We start from the raw sequence: 19,455 nt of genomic DNA, 5'->3' as shown, positions 1-19,455 counted from the left end.
AACTAACAAAAATTGATAATGAAGTCAAGCTGAAATATGGATGAAATTTATATTATTGATGGATGTATGGTCACAGCTTAGAAAACTGAATAAGCAAGTAAATCAGGAAATTACATTTTTCCTTCCTCTTCCCATCCTTATCTAGGTCATGAAAATACTTACATTACAGATTACATCACTAATTTTTAGTGTCAGGTAAAACGGCAGACTGCCCATATTTTATGGTTTACATTTTTCAATCTCTTAGTGTTTAGTGACAAAACGTCCATTTGTAAAGCACTTGTGTGTTAAGTAAAAAGAAGTATGGCATTACCTTTAAAATAGCTGAAAATGGTAATTAAAATATTTTTAAGCACATTTCAAATCTTATTGCTATATCTTTCCCAACAAAAAGTTACACTCATGCTGCTACTTAATTATATACAAATTTGCACACAATTTTCACATTCCACATATAAAAAATTAGGTTCAGTCCTTAAGGGTCTGGTGTTTTACCGCTGTGGCTGTACATCTGTGGTAATTGGCATCTAAACATTTGCTCTTTGCATGTTCTGGAATGTATTAAAGTTTGCTTTGTGTCTTGAGCAGTTCCTTCAGAGCGTCCAGGTTTTCCCCCTGTGGAGCTTCGGGCCACGAGCTGTGCTCTGCACAAAAAAAACACACAGAAACAATCAGCTCACTGTAAAGAGAATCGTAGAAAAACGATCTTAGAAGGTTGACAATCTAAGTGTGGCTGCGATAACGAGCTGCACTTACCAGGTACCTCCCACAGGGAGTGATAAAGACTCTGTCCTGCATCCACTTTCAGGGTAGCCCCAGAGATGTACGAGGCACCAGGAGACAGCAGGAAGCAAACAGCAGAGGAGATCTGAATGGAGAAAAGGGGGGGTTTTATGGCTTTAAAGGTTTTGTAATTAAATATCTCTGTAAATTAATTTAAATACATTTGTAACCCACATTGCGTTCAAGGATTAACAAGATTTTAAATAATCCGAATTAAAATTTATCCAAACAGTTCTTAAAGTCTAGCTAGGTTCGGCTACTGGAGGAGATGGCAATTTGTAAAGCACAGAGACAGTAAGATGGTGCAAATTGGTGAGTTGTATTTAGTATTTACAATATATATACACATTAGTCCATAGTGTAAAGGAAAAACAAGTTAAAGTTCCTTATACCAAGGACGTCCACCAGTCTTTGTTGATGATGAAAAAAAACCAAAATAATCCACTTCCTTCAATGGGGACTTGAGCTGATCCTCCAATTGGGTCGGAAGAATGTTCCCAGATGATAAGTCTTGTGTTTCGGTATCCTGCTTATTTTAGCTTGCCAGTCTGGTCGGTGAAACCAGACAATCCTTGCTATTGTCAAGATCCCTCCAGCCACTCCTTGCGCGAGGGATCTGCAACGCACCTGGCCTGTATAAACAGACCTAATTAATCAGTTACATGTGCAGACGTTTCATAAGTAAATATAACTTATGCAACCAATATTGTTACGCAACAAATCAATATACAATCACAACAGGCTGGAAGACTAGTGCTAGCATACTAGCTCCCTACCAAACACTCACCAGTTCCCTCTTGACTAACCGTGATTCTTGCAACGTTTGGTTGAGTAATCACCCGGCTGCAAGTTAACAGACACACACGATTGAAAAACAGACAATAGAGATCTGAAAACCTCGTCGGGAACAGACCAGAAGCCTACCTGCACATCAGAGTCCCGCAGCGTTTCCTGCCTAAGCTGCGATTTGCAGCCATATAAACTGTGCTGCCAATTTAGGACGCTGATGTGCAGCTGTCACATGACGTCAGAGCCACGCGAGAACACTATTGTTCTCGCCTGGTTGGTGTTAAATAAATTAAGGGGAAGAGGAAAAAATGTTTAAGTAACCCTTTAAAAAATAAATCTAACAAAATGGAAAATAAAATAAATTAAAGCTGCAAGCAGCCTCGGGCGGCCCTCGCAGCAAGCGCCGCTCCGGCCTATTGGCCACCGCGGGGGTTCCAGCCACCGCAGAAGGTCTCGCACGATTTCCAGAGCCGCAGCCAACTCCCGACCGCAGAAGCTCCGCCGCAGTTTTCAGCACCGCCGCCCGCTAGCCACCGCAGAAGCTGTCGCGCATTTTCCCCGCCCGTCCACCAGGCGACACGCGTGAATGCGTTCGGCAGCGCTCCCCGACGACTGTCAAAAAATGTGGCGCAGATCGGTCGATGCGTCGAGGAGATACAACCCATGTATTAACTTAGGGGGCGCAGTGGAGCCAAATTACATTTCAAACCCGTTGGGCTCTTTAGAGGTGAACAAAGGTCATACAGATCCAGTTTGGAGCCAATCGGATGATCTATGCCTGAATAAGAGCCAAACGTATGCATATGGCGAGGGACTGATATTCGCCATTTGGCCACGCCCACACGGTTCAGCCAGCAGCGAGCATTGACAGAGTTTATCATCCGAATCATCGTGATTAGGTCAAGAGAGCCATAAACAGAGCTTTCCAAGGAAAAAAATGGCACTTCCTGTTGTGAGGGGGCGGGGCTTAGATGACGTCATAATGTGATGACGTAGGATCGACGGGCATACCACCAGGATTACTCAGGCAAAGTTTGATGCAGCTCGGTCAAAATATGTGGAATGTAGAGGCAAACGTATACGAACGGCGTTGCCGCCATTGAAAACACTTGGGACTTTAAAGCAAGCGAGACCAACTTCCTATCTGTCATCCAACACAGAATCAACTTGATTAGGTCAAGAGAGCCATAAACAGAGCTTTCCAAGGAAAAAAACGGCACTTCCGGTTCCGAGGGGGCGGGGCTTAGATGACGTCATAATGTGATGACGTAGGATTGACGGGCAAGCCTCCAGGATCACTCAGGCCAAGTTTGATGCAGCTCGGTCAAAATATGTGGAATGTAGAGGCAAACGTATACGAACGGCGTTGCCGCCATTGAAAACTCTTGGCACTTTAAAGCAAGCGAGATCAACTTCCTATCTGTCATCCAACACAGAATCAACTTGATTAGGTCAAGAGAGCCATAAACAGAGCTTTCCAAGGAAAAAAACGGCACTTCCGGTTCCCAGGGGGCGGGGCTTAGATGACGTCATAATGTGATGACTTAGGATTGACGGGCAAGCCTCCAGGATCACTCAGGCCAAGTTTGATGCAGCTCGGTCGAAACATGTGGAATCTAGAAGCAAACGTATGGCATCGGCGTTACAGGTCACTTCGCCACGCCGCCACGCCCAGCTGCTATCTCAAAGCCGGTCGGGGTTGGAATCCTCAACACACCAACATGTCTTCTGTGTCTGGACACAGTTTCATGTTGATTAGGTCAAAGGGCTAAGAGAGCGACCGTTCACAGTAAAACATGACACTTCCTGTTCTCAGGGGGCGTGGCCTAAGTGATGTCATCATTTGACCATATGGTATTGTAAGCCACCTGATGTCGATCAATCACTGAAAGTTTGGTCCCTCTATGTGCTTTTGTATAGGAAATATAAGAGTTTCGTGTTTCATGGCGAGTAGGTGAACTTTGACCCCTGCTAACCCCCCTTCAACATGCTCCAAAACTCACCAATTTGATAACTTTAAATCAAACATGCCTTATGATCAGACTGACCAAGTTTGAAGTCGATCAATCGAAATCCCTAGGAGGAGTTCGATCAAATACGAAGGCTGTAAACGTCAAAATCGAGGTAAAAAATGGACGTTCAATACAAAATGGCCGACTTCCTGTGATAGTTGGCTTATAACATTAAATGTAAGTTCTGAGTCTTTTGGTGAGCTCTACATGTGTACCAAATTTCATGTCTCTACGATGAAGTACGTTCATACCATTGTGTCAACAGAAAATTGCTAGTTGCTGCCGTTCAGCAATTTTTTTTGCGATTTTTGCGACAACCTTAAAATTCAAAATTTTTAAATTTTCTAGTCGCCACCGCCAAGTTTGGTGAGTTTTTGAATATGATAAAGCCCCCAAAAAGGCTCCTCTTTAGGGGGGCAGAATCGTAATAATAATTAAAGCTGCAAGCAGCCTCGGGCGGCCCTCGCAGCAAGCGCCGCTCCGGCCTATTGGCCACCGCGGGGGTTCCAGCCACCGCAGAAGGTCTCGCACAATTTCCAGAGCCGCAGCCAACTCCCCACCGCAGAAGCTCCGCCGCAGTTTTCAGCACCGCCGCCCGCCAGCCACCGCAGAAGCTGTCGCGCATTTTCCCCGCCCGTCCACCAGGCGACACGCGTGAATGCGTTCGGCAGCGCTCCCCGACGACTGTCAAAAAATCTGGCGCAGATCGGTCGATGCGTCGAGGAGATACAGCCCATGTATTAACTTAGGGGGCGCAGTGGAGCCAAATTACATTTCAAACCCGTCGGGCTCTTTAGAGGTGAACAAAGGTCATACATATCCAGTTTGGCGCCAATCGGATGATCTATGCCTGAATAAGAGCCAAACGTATGTATATGGCGAGGGACTGATATTCGCCATTTGGCCACGCCCACACGGTTCAGCCAGCAGCGAGCATTGACAGAGTTTATCATCCGAATCATCTTGATTAGGTCAAGAGAGCCATAAACAGAGCTTTCCAAGTAAAAAAATAGCACTTCCTGTTCCGAGGGGGCGGGGCCTAAGTGATGTCATCATTTGACCATTGGATATTATTGGACACTCGATTATGATCAATCACTGAACGTTTGGTGTCTCTGTGAGTTTTTGTGTTAGAATTACTAATTATTTAATTTTTTCCTCCATTACAACATTGAACTTTCATTCCGTAGGGCAATGCTGCCCTCTGGTGTCGAATTACTGAAATAATGAAACTATTTCAGTGGGCAGCAGAGGGCAGCATTGCCCTACAAACAACGAACATGGACTGTTTATTATGTAATTACACAGAAGATCTCTCTAATTCATTCTGAGGGGGCGGGGCTTAGATGACGTCATAATATGATGACATAGCATTGTCAGGCATCAGACCAGGATGAGTCAGGCCAAGTTTGGTGCAGCTCGGTCGAAACATGTGGAATCTAGAAGCAAACGTATGGCATCGGCGTTACAGGTCACTTCGCCTCGCCGCCACGCCCACCTGCTATGTCAAAGCCGGCCGGGGTTGGAATCCACAACACACCAACATGTTTTCTGTCTCTGGACACAGTTTCATGTTGATTAGGTCAAAGGGCTAAGATAGCGACCGTTCACAGTAAAACATGACACTTCCTGTTCTCAGGGGGCGTGGCCTAAGTGATGTCATCATTTCACCACAGGGTATTTTAGGACACCCGATGACGGCCAATCACTGAAAGTTTGGTGTCTCTGTGAGTTTCTGTGCAGGATATATAAGAGTTTGGTGTTTCATGGCGAGTAGGTGAACTTTGACCCCTGGTAACCCCCCTTCAGCAAGCTCATACAGTCACCAATTTGATAACTTTAAATCAAACATGCCTTATGATCAGACTGACCGAGTTTGAAGCCGATCAATCGAAATCCCTAGGAGGAGTTCGATCAAATACGAAGGCTGTAAACGTCAAACTCGAGGTCCAAAATGGACCTTCAATAGAAAATGGCCGACTTCCTGTTGGGTTTCGACCATGGCTCTAATAGACTTTTTTGTACGTCCTGACAAGATACACATATGTACCAAGTTTCGTAATTCTAAGTTAAAGCATGGCTTGGGGCTGTTCATTTAAAATACTCTAGGGGTCGCTATAGAGAAATTAGGCCACGCCCACCAAATATCGCTATGGATTCCTGTTCGGGGATGGATAAGGATCCATCCTAGTGAGTTTGGAGCAGCTCACCCCGAAACTGTGGAATTCAGAGCCAAACGAAATTCGACGGCGTTCGCAACGCCGCCACGCCCACCTGCTTCATCGCAGCCAGTCGGGGTTGGAATCCACAACACACCAACATGTCTTCTGCCTCTGGACACAGTTTCATGTTGATTAGGTAAAAGGGCTAAGATAGCGACCGTTCACAGTAAAACATTACACTTCCTGCTCTCAGGGGGCGTGGCCTATGTAAAAAAAAAATTTCACTGCAGGGTATTATAGGACACCCGATGCCGATCAATCACTGAAAGTTTGGTCCCTCTATGTGTTTTTGTATAGGAAATATAAGAGGTTTTTGTTTCATGGCGTGTAGGTGAACTTTGACCCCTGGTAACCCCCCTTCAACATGCTCCAAAACTCACCAATTTGATAACTTTAAATCAGACATGCCTTATGATCAGACTGACCGAGTTTGAAGCCGATCAATCGAAATCCCTAGGAGGAGTTCGATCAAATACGAAGGCTGTAAACGTCAAAATCGAGGAAAAAAATGGACGTTCAATACAAAATGGCCGACTTTCTGTGATAGTTGCACTATGACATTACTTGTAAATTCTGAGCGTCTTAGTGAGCTCTACAACTGTACCGAATTTCAAGTCTCTACGATGAAGTAAGTGAATAGCAATGGGTCTGTTGAAAATTGCTAGTTGCTGCCGTTGAGCAATTTTTTTTGCGATTTTTGCGGCGACCTTAAAATTCAAAATTTTTAAACCGCCTAGTCGCTTCCGCCAAGTTTGGTGAGTTTTTGAATATGATAAAGCCCCCAAAAAGGCGCACGAAGAGGGGGTAAGAATAATAATAATAATAATTAAAGCTGCAAGCAGCCTCGGGCGGCCCTCGCAGCAAGCGCCGCTCCGGCCTATTGGCCACCGCGGGGGCTCCAGCCACCGCAGAAGCTCTCGCACGATTTCCAGAGCCGCAGCCAACTCCCCACCGCAGAAGCTCTGCCGCAGTTTCCAGCACCGCCGCCCGCTAGCCGCCGCAGAAGCTGTCGCGCATTTTCCACGCCCGTCCACCGGGCGACACGCGTGAATGCGTTTGGCGGCGCTCCCCGACGACTGTCGAAAAATCTGGTGCAGATCGGTCGATGCGTCGAGGAGATACGGCCGATGTATTAACTTAGGGGGCGCAGTGGAGCCAAATTACATCTCAATCCCGTTGTGCTCTTTAGAGGTGAACAAAGGTCATACATATCCAGTTTGGAGCCAATCGGATGATCCATGCTTGAATTAGAGCCAAACGTATGAATATGGCGAGGGACTGATATTCGCCATTTGGCCACGCCCACACGGTTCAGCCAGCAGCGAGCAATGACAGAGCTCATCATCCGAATCATCTTGATTAGGTCAAGAGAGCCATAAACGGAGCTTTCCAAGGAAAAAAACGGCACTTCCGGTTCCGAGGGGGCGGGGCTTAGATGACGTCACAATGTGATGACGTAGGATCGACGGGCAAGCCTCCAGGATCACTCAGGCCAAGTTTGATGCAGCTCGGTCAAAATATGTGGAATGTAGAGGCAAACGTATACGAACGGCGTTGCCGCCATTGAAAACTCTTGGCACTTTAAAGCAAGCGAGACCAACTTCCTATCTGTCATCCAACACAGAATCACCTTGATTAGGTCAAGAGAGCCATAAACAGAGCTTTCCAAGGAAAAAAAACGGCACTTCCGGTTCCGAGGGGGCGGGGCTTAGATGACGTCATAATGTGATGACGTAGGATTGACGGGCAAGCCTCCAGGATCACTCAGGCCAAGTTTGATGCAGCTCGGTCAAAATATGTGGAATGTAGAGGCAAACGTATACGAACGGCGTTGCCGCCATTGAAAACTCTTGGCACTTTAAAGCAAGCGAGACCAACTTCCTATCTGTCATCCAACACAGAATCACCTTGATTAGGTCAAGAGAGCCATAGATGAAAGTTTCCAAGGAAAAAAATAGCACTTCCTGTTCTGAGGGGGCGGGGCTTAGATGACGTCATAATCTGATGACATAGAATTTTCAGGTATCACACCAGCATCACTCAAGCCAAGTTTGGTGCAGCTCGGTCGAAACATGTGGAATCTAGAAGCAAACGTATGGCATCGGCGTTACAGGTCACTTCGCCACGCCGCCACGCCCAGCTGCTATCTCAAAGCCGGTCAGGGTTGGAATCCTCAACACACCAACATGTCTTCTGTGTCTGGACACAGTTTCATGTTGATTAGGTCAAAGGGCTAAGAGAGCGACCGCTCACCGTAAAACATGACACTTCCTGTTCTCAGGGGGCGTGGCTTAAGTGATGTCATCATTTCACCACAGGGTATTTTAGGACATCCGATGCCGATCAATCACTGAAAGTTTGGTCCCTCTATGTGTTTTTTTATAGGAAATATAAGAGTTTCGTGTTTCATGGCGAGTAGGTGAACTTTGACCCCTGCTAACCCCCCTTCAACATACTCCAAAACTCACCAATTTGATAACTTTAAATCAAACATGCCTTATGATCAGACTGACCGAGTTTGAAGTCGATCAATCGAAATTCCTAGGAGGAGTTCGATCAAATACGAAGGCTGTAAACGTCAAAATCGAGGAAAAAAATGGACGTTCAAGACAAAATGGCCGACTTCCTGTGATAGTTGGCTAATAACATTAAATGTAAGTTCTGAGTCTTTTGGTGAGCTCTACAAGTGTACCAAATTTCATGTCTCTACGATGAAATACGTTCATACCATTGTGTCAACAGAAAATTGCTAGTTGCCGCCGTTGAGCAATTTTTTTTGCGATTTTTGCGACAACCTTAAAATTCAAAATTTTTAAATTTTCTAGTCGCGACCGCCAAGTTTGGTGAGTTTTTGAATATGATAAAGCCCCCAAAAAGGCGCCTCTTTGGGGGGGCAGAATCGTAATAATAATAATAATAATAAGAAACAGTACAGAAACAATAGGCCTTCGCAGCGCTTTGCTGCTCGGGCCTAATAAGAAACAGTACAGAAACAATAGGCCTTCGCAGCGCTTTGCTGCTCGGGCCTAATAAACTAAATCTAATATAGAAAATGATCCTGGTTACATCCTCCCCTCTTTAATTCCTGCACGTCCCGTTGCAGGGTTATTTAAATTAATTTTTTTTTCTGGATATTCACATTAGAAACTTGACTAAGAGCCTCAGCGTACACATTTGCCAAACCATGCAATAGAGCCTGAACTACTGAAATGAGTGGCTTACCCAACACAGGATATGTTAGACGACTAGGAGGTTGACGCTGTCGATCTGATCGCCTGGGCAATGTTTCAGACTCAATTGAGTTATAGGGTGAGCTGACACTTGCAGGACCTATAGATGACTCAGATTGAACGACCAGATGACCCTCAGCGTCAGGTTCTTGAACTTCAGGTAAGTGTTCGTCAGGTACTTCTCCCTCCATGTGTACTTTCACAGGCTCAGCTACATGTGGTTCAGAAAGTTCCTCTGCCTCAATCTGTTCCACAGGTAGCTTGTCTTCATAGTGAGACAGTGATGAATCAGTTGTTAAACAGGATTTTTCATTTTCAGATGGACTAGCAGTCTCAAGGTCTGTACTCTGAATTAGAGGTACAGGATGCTCTGGTGCTTCAGCATCACTTTGAGCCAAAGGTGAAATAGGCTGCAAAGTAATGGATTCGGGTGATGACTCGAATTTTCTCACCTTCACACTGAATCTGGTTGGGGATGGGATGGAAACTTCTGGCACATATGGCTCAGCATCCTCATCCTCCTGCATCGCATCAGGAACATCTGGATGGCAACCATCCTGGCTGCGAGTCTTTCGTTGTGAGGCAGGCATGGAGATGGAAGGGTCTTCTGTGGAGCAAACTGGCAGGAAACCACAAGGAAGCAACAGGTCTCTATGTAAAGTACGAGTTGGTCCCTCTTTGTGTTCAGGTTGTACAGTGTAAACTGGTACATTTTCAGCTCTGTTAACAACTTTGTACACCCCTGGTTCCCATCTATCTGCCAGCTTGTGCTTACCCCTCAGACGGATGTTGCGAACCAGTACTCGATCTCCTATCTCCAAACTGCATGGTGTAATTTTCTGATCAAAACGGGTCTTGTTTTTTGCAGCTGATTTGAGGGCATTCTCAGAAGCTAGTTTGTAGCTTTCTTTCAGGCTGGATTGCAGATTCTTAACATACTCTGAATGAGAGATGGATGATTGTTCTCTGACGGGTAAACCAAAAGCCAAATCCACAGGAAGACGAGGACAACGACCAAACATGAGTTCATAAGGTGTGAACCCTGTTACCACATTTCTTGTACAGTTATATGCATGTACTAAAGGTTTGACATACTCTCGCCATTTTGACTTTTGTTTCATTTCCAGGGTTCCAAGCATATTGAGCAGAGTGCGGTTGAAGCGCTCGACTGGATTCCCTCGTGGGTGGTACGGGGTAGTACGGCTTTTCTTCATGCCTACAACTTCACAGAGCTCTTTAATGAGCTTGGACTCGAAATCTGTACCCTGGTCTGAATGTATACGCTCTGGAATTCCATAATAAACCATAAATTCATTCCAGAGGTACTTTGCAACCGTCTTTGCCTTCTGGTTGGGGGTAGGAATGGCAACTGCAAATTTGGTGAAGTGATCAGTAAGAACAAGAATGTCTTTAGTATTACTACTGTCAGGTTCAATGGTTAAAAAGTCCATACATAGCAGTTCAAGTGGTCGGCTTGTTTGAATATTTATTAATGGAGCTGCTCTTTCTATTTGAGCTTTACGCCTTATGCAACGACCACAGGTTCTGACAAAAGTCTCCACCTCTAATGTCATTTTGGGCCAAAAGAAGCGTTGGCGCACCAGATCAATTGTTCTTTCGATGCCCATATGCCCCATATCATGGTGCAAGCTCTTTAAAACAGTTGGTCGTAACTTGGGCGGTAGGATTAACTGGTAGATAAGTTTATCTCCATCATGTCTTCTCCGATATAGGATTCCATCCACCAACTCTAACCTGTTCCACTCTCTCAGGAGCAAAGGAAGGTCAGATAGCTCCTCTCGAACCGATGGAAGGACCTTCTCCCCAGTCTCCAGCTGATGAATGACCTCACGAATAGCAGGGTCAGCTTGTTGTTGTTCTTGGAGATCGACCTGAGATAGAGAGGGGATTAGAGGCAAGCCATGCAACTCTTCATTGCTGAACCCATCAGGGATGGAGTTAACAGAGACAGATAGAGACTCAACCAGTGCGACAGATCGACTTAGTTCAGTTTGGTTCTGTGTTCGGATTATACAACTCTGACAGATGGCGTCCACAATTTCAGGGGAAATGTCATGGGTGTTTTTACCATTACCCAACTGACTGGTCAGATGTTGAATGAGCTCCCTCTCTCGGCAGTGCTGGTCACTAGAAATATCTTCATGTGAGCGTCGGGACAGAGCATCAGCATCCAAATTCTGTTTTCCAGCACGGTACTGCAATTGGAATGAGTAGGTAGACAGTGCTGCTAACCACCGGTGACCTGTAGCATCCAGCTTGGCTGAAGAAAGAACATAAGTGAGAGGGTTGCTATCTGTGACAACTGTAAAGTTAGTCCCATAGAGGTAATCATGAAACTTCTCAGTAACACTCCACTTCAGGGCCAAAAACTCCAGTTTATGCGCAGGATATTTTGACTCACTGACAGACAGGCCTCGACTAGCATAAGCAATAACACGCAGCTTGCCCTCCTGCTCTTGGTACAATACTGCTCCCAACCCATTTGTACTGGCATCAGTATGTAAAATGTATGGCAGCTGTGGATTTGCAAACCCAAGAACAGGTGCTGTAGTCAATTTGGAAATGACTGTTTCAAAAGCAATCTGCTGATGGCTAGTCCATTTATCTCCAAAGGATTGCTTTGGATCCGAGTACTTTCCTTCTGGTTTCTTCAGTTTTGCAGGGCTGCGGGCAGGAGGATAACCACGGGTTAACTCATTAAGTGGTTTGACAATAGCAGCATAGTCTTTAATAAATCTTCGGTAATATCCAGCAAAACCCAGAAAAGATCGCAACTCTTTAAGGTTGCGGGGGACTGGCCAGGATTTTAAAGAATCAATCTTTTCTGGATCAGTTTCAACTCCTTTGTCAGAGACAATGTGTCCCAAATAACGTACAGATGACTGAAAAAACTTACATTTCTCTGGAGAGAGCTTTAGTCCAAACTGCTTCAACCGGGAGAGCACACGCAGCAACCGTTCCTCATGTTCTTCCAAAGTGGCAGAGAAGATGATGATGTCATCGAGGAAGACAAGGACCTCTTTAAGATGCAGATCTCCCATGCATCTCTCCATTAGCCGCTGAAACGTGCTAGGTGCATTTGTAATTCCTTGCGGCATCCTGTTCCACTCCCAAAATCCAAGGGGAGTTACAAAAGCTGTTTTAGCCTTATCTTCTTCTGCCATCTCTATTTGATAATAGCCAGATTTTAAATCCAACACAGTGAACCATTTGGACCCTGTCAAAGCACAAAAAGATTCTTCCAAATTAGGAAGGGCATATGCGTCTTTGATAGTTTGAAGATTCAGTTTCCTGTAATCTATGCATAGCCGGACGGAACCATTACGTTTCCGAACCACAACTATTGGAGAGGAAAATGGTGATTTAGACTCTCTTATAATGCCAGCTCCAAACAGGTCTCTAAGATGTTCACGGACTGCCTCCAGATCTTGGGGATGGATTGGCCTTGCTCTGTGTTTAAAAGGCGTTTCATCATTAAGTTTAATGGTATGTTTAACTGCATCTGTACAGCCAAAATCCATATCATGATGAGAAAATACTTCAGGCATGCTGTTCATTTTGTTGATAATATGTTCCTTCCACTCAGGTGGAATAGGAGAGTCTCCAAAATTAAACTCCAAAATGGTTCGTTGTGAGGTTTGAGATGTGATTTGTTGTGACAAAACAGTAGGTGCTGACCCAATGTCTGCAATAATGGTTAATGGTGATATGAACACCTCTTGCTCTGATTCATTCTTCATGATCACTGGGACTTTATATGGTGGATGCTGTGGCAGTGTAATTAGACAACTCTGAACACATAAACCCCCTGGTAAAGGCGAGCTAGGGTGTTCAACAATGGCCCACTTATTGGCAGATGGAGAGGCGTTTTTAACAGAACCCTCCAAGACAATGGTTTGTCCAGGTGAAATAAGGACTGGAGTGGTGCTTAACAGCCTGACAGTCCCTGCATTTCCTAATTGATTTTGCTGGTGCCTTAACTGTAGCAGTTTCAGGACCGCTCGATATCCTTGGGCCATGGATTGAAATTGTACATGGTTACTGCTAAGATGTTGTTCATACAGTGGCTCCAGTGTGTTCATGCCAATAAGTACATTAGATGGCCTGTCAGGACTAGTATCTGGGACCACAAGAGCGAGAGTTGGTACCTCTGTGTTTACTCCTATGAAGTCTTCAGGGAATGTGATGACCAGCTCCACGTACCCCAGATACGGAACAGACTGTCCAGCAGCACCTTCAACCTGTAACAAATTATCCAGAGGCAGTACAGGTTGGTTGCTTAACTTATCATTATAGAAAGAAACTGGGATCGTTGTCACCTGTGAACCAGTGTCTAAAAGGCAGTTACACACATGACCAGAAATGTCAACAACAGCAGCACACTTTGATCCAATCAAACCTTTGGGTAGCTGAGTGGGTAGTTTATTAGCTTGGGCTTGCAGTTTTGTACATTTAACAGTCTTTTCTTTAATAAGGGGACCGGTTTGGCTGGGACTGGTTCCGGTTTGTCCCGCAACAGGAACCATGCCTAGTTTAACTTCTTCTGAAAGATGTTCTGCTGTCGCTGAGCAAACTGTTTCCTTTTTCTGGCAACAAGAGCAGGGTTTGGTTCATTATTACATTGTGGCTTAATATGACCATTTTCACCACACCTGAAACAATAACCAGGTTTAACATGGACTGGTGGGAACTGTTTGGATGTCACTGTATTGCCCCCTTTTTCACCCGGCTTACTGTGTGTTACTTTAGGTTGTGATGTAGTCCTGGGCTGGGTGGTTGTGGATGTTAGCTTAGCCAGCTGCCGCTGTATATCTGCCAGTTGTTCTGCCAACTGCTGAGTCAATTTGGTTAAAGCAGCAACTGCTCCACCATCACCTGCATCAACAGAAACCAATTGTGCATGATTGACTACTTTTTGTTTGTTGGACCCCAAATATTGTCTCATCCGGGAAGTTTTAGCTGCCTCCCTGTCCTCTTCAGTACGTAGAAGTAGTAGCAATTCAGAGAAACTAGGTGGGACCAATTTCTTTTGTTTTAATTGGAGTTCAGCAATCAAAGTATTGTCCCAACAACCCCTACAAAACTGGCTTATGAGATGCCGGTTTACATCCTTGGCTAACACACCACCTCGTTTCAGGGCTAAGTTTAATGCTACCTGCAGCCGCTGGAGGTATGAAGATGGCTTCTCCCCTGCATCTTGGAAAGTGTCCATGAATTTTGCAAAGAGTTCTTCTCCATCTTGCACTGTGCCATATGCCGAATCCAATATGTTCAGATATACAGTAGGTGGAGTATCTGAACTTAGATGCTTCAGCATATCAGCGGCTGGGGGAAGTAAACTCTCCACGATCCTCCTTGATCGCTGCAGCTCAGAAACTGATGGGTCTTTTAGTAGCAGATCCACTCCTGAATGCCAGGTCTCGTAGTCTGCTTCATGTGCTGGTCTAGGCAGCCGTCCAGAAAACACTCGGAGCCTTTGTAGATGGTAAGCACTTTCCTCAGTTTTCATAATGTGTTCCACCACGTAGCGCTGGACTTCGGGTGGTTGGATGTCATCATCATGAAGAGAAGGTCTCTGTCGTGAGGTAGGTTGCTGCTCAAGTCTCTGTCTGGAAACTGTAGGATCAGTGGCGGTTGACAACGTTGGCTCTTCCTTCATTGTTGGATCTGCAGCTGCTGCCATAACCTCAGACTTCTCATCAGGATCCTCCATCTTAGCAGCTGAGTGAAGTTCAGCAACTGATTGTCCAATCTGAGTCATCGTGGATTTTAACACCTCTGCAAAATCCATGCCAGAAAGCTTTGCAAGTTTCTGTAACTCAAATAAATAAGAATGAGTTTTACTCTGTGAAACATGTTCTGCATATACAACAGCTAATTCAGAGATGAAAAATGTGTCTGACTTTTCAGATGATTTGAATGAATATGGTAAAATGGAACGCAATTCAGCTACTGCTGTACCACTGCTAAATTCAACCACAAACTGGCCCTCAAACTCAGAGTCAGCTTCAGAAATGATTTCAGTCTTTGTTATCTTCCCATATTGTTTCAAAAAGTCAAATACTTCCTCTTTACCATCTTCATCTGAAATGCCTTCAACCAAAACAGAGTTGGGAATTTTTACGTCGAGTTTTTGAAATTCATCCATATTGTTGATGACAAAAAAAACAATGATTTGTGTTTACAAAATGCCAACAACCTCCTGGCTAGCTCGCCAAGTTATGTAACCCACATTGCGTTCAAGGATTAACAAGATTTTAAATAATCCGAATTAAAATTTATCCAAACAGTTCTTAAAGTCTAGCTAGGTTCGGCTACTGGAGGAGATGGCAATTTGTAAAGCACAGAGACAGTAAGATGGTGCAAATTGGTGAGTTGTATTTAGTATTTACAATATATATACACATTAGTCCATAGTGTAAAGGAAAAACAAGTTAAAGTTCCTTATACCAAGGACGTCCACCAGTCTTTGTTGATGATGAAAAAAAACCAAAATAATCCACTTCCTTCAATGGGGACTTGAGCTGATCCTCCAATTGGGTCGGAAGAATGTTCCCAGATGATAAGTCTTGTGTTTCGGTATCCTGCTTATTTTAGCTTGCCAGTCTGGTCGGTGAAACCAGACAATCCTTGCTATTGTCAAGATCCCTCCAGCCACTCCTTGCGCGAGGGATCTGCAACGCACCTGGCCTGTATAAACAGACCTAATTAATCAGTTACATGTGCAGACGTTTCATAAGTAAATATAACTTATGCAACCAATATTGTTACGCAACAAATCAATATACAATCACAACAGGCTGGAAGACTAGTGCTAGCATACTAGCTCCCTACCAAACACTCACCAGTTCCCTCTTGACTAACCGTGATTCTTGCAACGTTTGGTTGAGTAATCACCCGGCTGCAAGTTAACAGACACACACGATTGAAAAACAGACAATAGAGATCTGAAAACCTCGTCGGGAACAGACCAGAAGCCTACCTGCACATCAGAGTCCCGCAGCGTTTCCTGCCTAAGCTGCGATTTGCAGCCATATAAACTGTGCTGCCAATTTAGGACGCTGATGTGCAGCTGTCACATGACGTCAGAGCCACGCGAGAACACTATTGTTCTCGCCTGGTTGGTGTTAAATAAATTAAGGGGAAGAGGAAAAAATGTTTAAGTAACCCTTTAAAAAATAAATCTAACAAAATGGAAAATAAAATAAATAAACTAAATCTAATATAGAAAATGATCCTGGTTACACATTGTAGGATGGATGTTTTTATAACATGAGTCATAATACAAGCTTTCTGGGCTGATAAAGATTTCTGTCTTCAATTAGCAGTTTTATTGGACTATTTGTGCATTATAATACAATCTTTGATACATGTCTTTACCCTAAGCAATAGCTGTTGACGATTGTGGTTGTATTTTAAAGAGTACACACCTCTTCTGGCACCCCTAGTCTCTTTGCAGGGCTGAAAGGGACGGACATCTTAAAGAGGTGAGGTCCAAGCTCCTTATAGTTCTCCATCGCAGTTTTGGAGAAGATTGTTCCCTTAAGCCAAACAAATACCCCAGTTACTGCAGCACTGAAACATAGACTCTGCTCAGCTCGTCGCTTCACGTACAGGTGCCACAGCGTTGACTCGGACTCCTGAGGATGCCCACTCGACGGCCATCGTCTTGGTTAGGTTATCCACAGCTGACCTCGCTGCTCCCGTGTGCCTGTCAGCGAGAGGCAACGGCAGGACGTAACAGGAAGCGTGCAGAAACTTTTCACATCGTTAGTCAGTTTGTTGGTGGAACGCGTCTTACGCCATGCCTGGGAAGCCTTTCCACATGTCAGCGATGATGTTGACGATCACTCCTCCATGCTGCTTCATCCAGGCTGTGTAGACTGAGAGAAAGGACATGGGGTGGTCATGTAGAGAACTTAAGAGTCTTGACACAAGTATTTGTGAGCCTTGCACATTTTCGCAATAAAACAAATGTTTGTCATGCCTGTCAGATTTCAAAAATCTGTAATTATTCATCTACTTTGCAATTGCACTCTACTCTATCATGGTCCGTCACATTAAGAGCAGGAACGATTAATCGAATTAATCGGGATAAATAGATTTTTGAAATAAGCGTCACCTAATTTAGTAAATAATCAATTGTTAAATGGAGTATAAAAACTATAAAAAAAGAGCAAGATTAAACTAAAACTGTACAAAAAATATATAGATTTTGCATTTAAGATTAAAAAAAATTCAGCTTTGTCTAAATGTGCTACATAGAACTCTTCAAGTGGCATAATTTTCTTCACTTAGTTCAAATTCTGTACATAAAACAAAAATCTCATATTAAGCACCTTTTGCTAACCAATTATTAATTGGGTAATCCAAAAAATAATCAACAGGAACTGAATTGTTCGTTTATTTGCATCTATTAATGGAATTCTAATATTGTATAAAAATTACTTAAGTGACGAGATGGAAAATCTGCAAAATGTTACATTTTATTTGATCTGATTAGACTGATAATTGCAGCTAGGGGTGCACCAATTGCAGTTTTTGGGACGATCGCCAATTACAGATCTTTAAAAAGCCTGACCTGTGATTCTGATTTTGATCGATACTGATTTTTTTTGTCTCGAATGTTGCTAAATATAGCAAGTAAGTTGATGAGTTGGCAACAGTGAGGCGCCTACTGACAACTGCAAACTTGCAGACTGTCAATCGAACCTCTCTAATGGGAGAGTAAAAGAGGACACTGGCTGACTTTTAGACATTTACCGAGGTAGTAGATAAAATGTGTGTTTTAGATCTTCTTCACACGTAAGTTTCGGCTGTTCACTGATCTTCCAAAATTAAGGAAGTCGAGCCGATTCATCAGTGCACCCCAATGGCATTCAATCCCAATAATATTTATCCTGTAGGTGCCTGACTTGAACTTACCCTCCTTGCAGCAGTAAAAGGTTCCAGTCAGGTTGGTGTCTATCACAGCCTTCCAGCCTTTGGAGGCTATCTTCTCCACCGGGCTGCTGAACTGACCCCCTCCGTTGTTCACCAGGTAGTCTATCCTACCATACCGCTTCAGCACCGAAGACACAAGAGCCTTCACCTGTCACACAAAAAAAACAAACCAAGATGCAACAGTCCAGTTAAAGCAGTCACTCGTGCTGCTAAGCAGATGAGCAAGCAGAGAGGTCTGAACATGTTCTCTCGCCTCGTCCTCACTGCGGATGTTACAGGGAACCGTGGTGACACTAGCAGGGCTACTGGGGGGGATCTTCTGCCTCATCTGCTGAGCCGCTGCCTCCAGCCTTTCTGCCTTCCTGCTGGAGATCACCACGCTGCAGCCTGCAGACAGAGCAGCAGCAGGGGGTCAGAGGGGTCACCAGGGACATGACGATATGAAGCTGATGATCAGCAAGTGACCGCGAGGTCACGAGAAGTCCTTATGTTTATGTAAATATGCCTCTGAATCTAAAATTAATGTGCTCTTCTTCTGTTAAATATGACTAAAACAAGGTGTTACGTAACAACGGCACTGCACGTGCGTACTTAGAGTGATAGGGTACATTCAAGGTTAATTATTACCTAAAAACATGTATCTGTAGTGTAGTTCATTTGGAGGTGGTCGCTAGATGGGTGTTGAAATATCAGCTGAGTTTATTAAAAGTAAAGAAAATTAACTTTTTTTTTTTTAACAGAACTAGTCTCACCCAGCTCCAGCAGCTCCGCAGAGATGGCTTTACCGATCCCGGTTCCTCCGCCGGTCACTATCGCTACTTTGTGGTTGAACAAGCCCGGTCGGAAAACACTGGAGGCCGCCATGCTGGTTTCTACTAAGACTCAGCTGGAGTGGCAGCTCTCGCCCGGATAGGGGCGAGTAACAGCGCCCCCATCCGGACACACTCCGTAACCATCCATTTCGTTTTGAAGACATTTATGGCTGCGGATGAACTTTTCAAAGGGTTTTAAATTGAATGAACATTATTTTTTTCATACTAAATGAAGCACCGCAAGCTAATAGTGTCACGATTTAAATATTGTTTTGCAAGCAGTTCACCAAAGTGTGTGAAAGAGTAAAATAGCACAATTAACATTTTTCCAACATCAGAATCGGTAAACCTGACAGACCTGCTGGTCAGTTGAACAAAAAGAAAAACCGGGACGAGATCACTAAAAAGTGAATTTCACTAGGACGTTTTAGGGTTAACTTGTTCTGCCAGACTTCACTAACATTGATCTTTCCCACTAATATCAAATTAGTTAAATTTCTCTTTAGTATACTGCTGATCGATCCCTCCAAACTTCATCATATAAAAACTAATTCCGTACACTTGAAATCCCTTAAAGCTGCAGAATCTAACTTTTAAAGAAATGATTTTTTTTTTACATATTTGTTAAAACTGACACTTTGTC

At 44.2% G+C, this 19,455-nt stretch overlaps 1 protein-coding gene across 17 annotated transcripts; it reads right to left on the bottom strand.

The window, feature by feature from the left end:
* Positions 1-24: 24 nt before the first annotated feature.
* Positions 25-18,870, bottom strand: pecr (peroxisomal trans-2-enoyl-CoA reductase). 17 transcript variants are annotated; one of them, XM_023335594.1, is made up of 8 exons: positions 18,753-18,870; positions 18,254-18,387; positions 17,983-18,148; positions 16,859-16,940; positions 16,672-16,768; positions 16,488-16,598; positions 757-868; positions 25-644 (listed from the first exon to the last, which is right to left on the bottom strand). In XM_023335594.1, the coding sequence occupies exons 1-8, from the start codon at positions 18,862-18,864 to the stop codon at positions 562-564; spliced, it is 897 nt and encodes a 298-aa protein (XP_023191362.1). In that variant the 5' UTR covers positions 18,865-18,870; the 3' UTR covers positions 25-561. The 17 variants fall into 17 exon arrangements, 15 of the variants coding, with proteins under 15 accessions (XP_023191362.1, XP_023191353.1, XP_023191360.1 ...); XM_023335581.1 differs by lacking the exons at positions 25-644; positions 757-868; positions 16,488-16,598; ... (3 more) ...; positions 18,254-18,387; positions 18,753-18,870 and adding exons at positions 1,082-1,415; positions 9,029-13,298; positions 14,213-15,747; positions 15,903-15,958; positions 16,040-16,480; XM_023335585.1 differs by lacking the exons at positions 16,488-16,598; positions 16,672-16,768; positions 16,859-16,940; ... (1 more) ...; positions 18,254-18,387; positions 18,753-18,870 and adding exons at positions 9,489-13,298; positions 14,213-16,480.
* Between the last annotated feature and the right edge of the window lie 585 nt (positions 18,871-19,455).

This window comes from Xiphophorus maculatus, chromosome 6, assembly GCF_002775205.1.
Source record: "Xiphophorus maculatus strain JP 163 A chromosome 6, X_maculatus-5.0-male, whole genome shotgun sequence".
Classification (NCBI taxonomy): domain Eukaryota; kingdom Metazoa; phylum Chordata; class Actinopteri; order Cyprinodontiformes; family Poeciliidae; genus Xiphophorus; species Xiphophorus maculatus.
The sequence above is the reverse complement of the archived record's forward strand: the minus strand, read 5'-3'. Positions and strand labels throughout refer to the sequence as shown.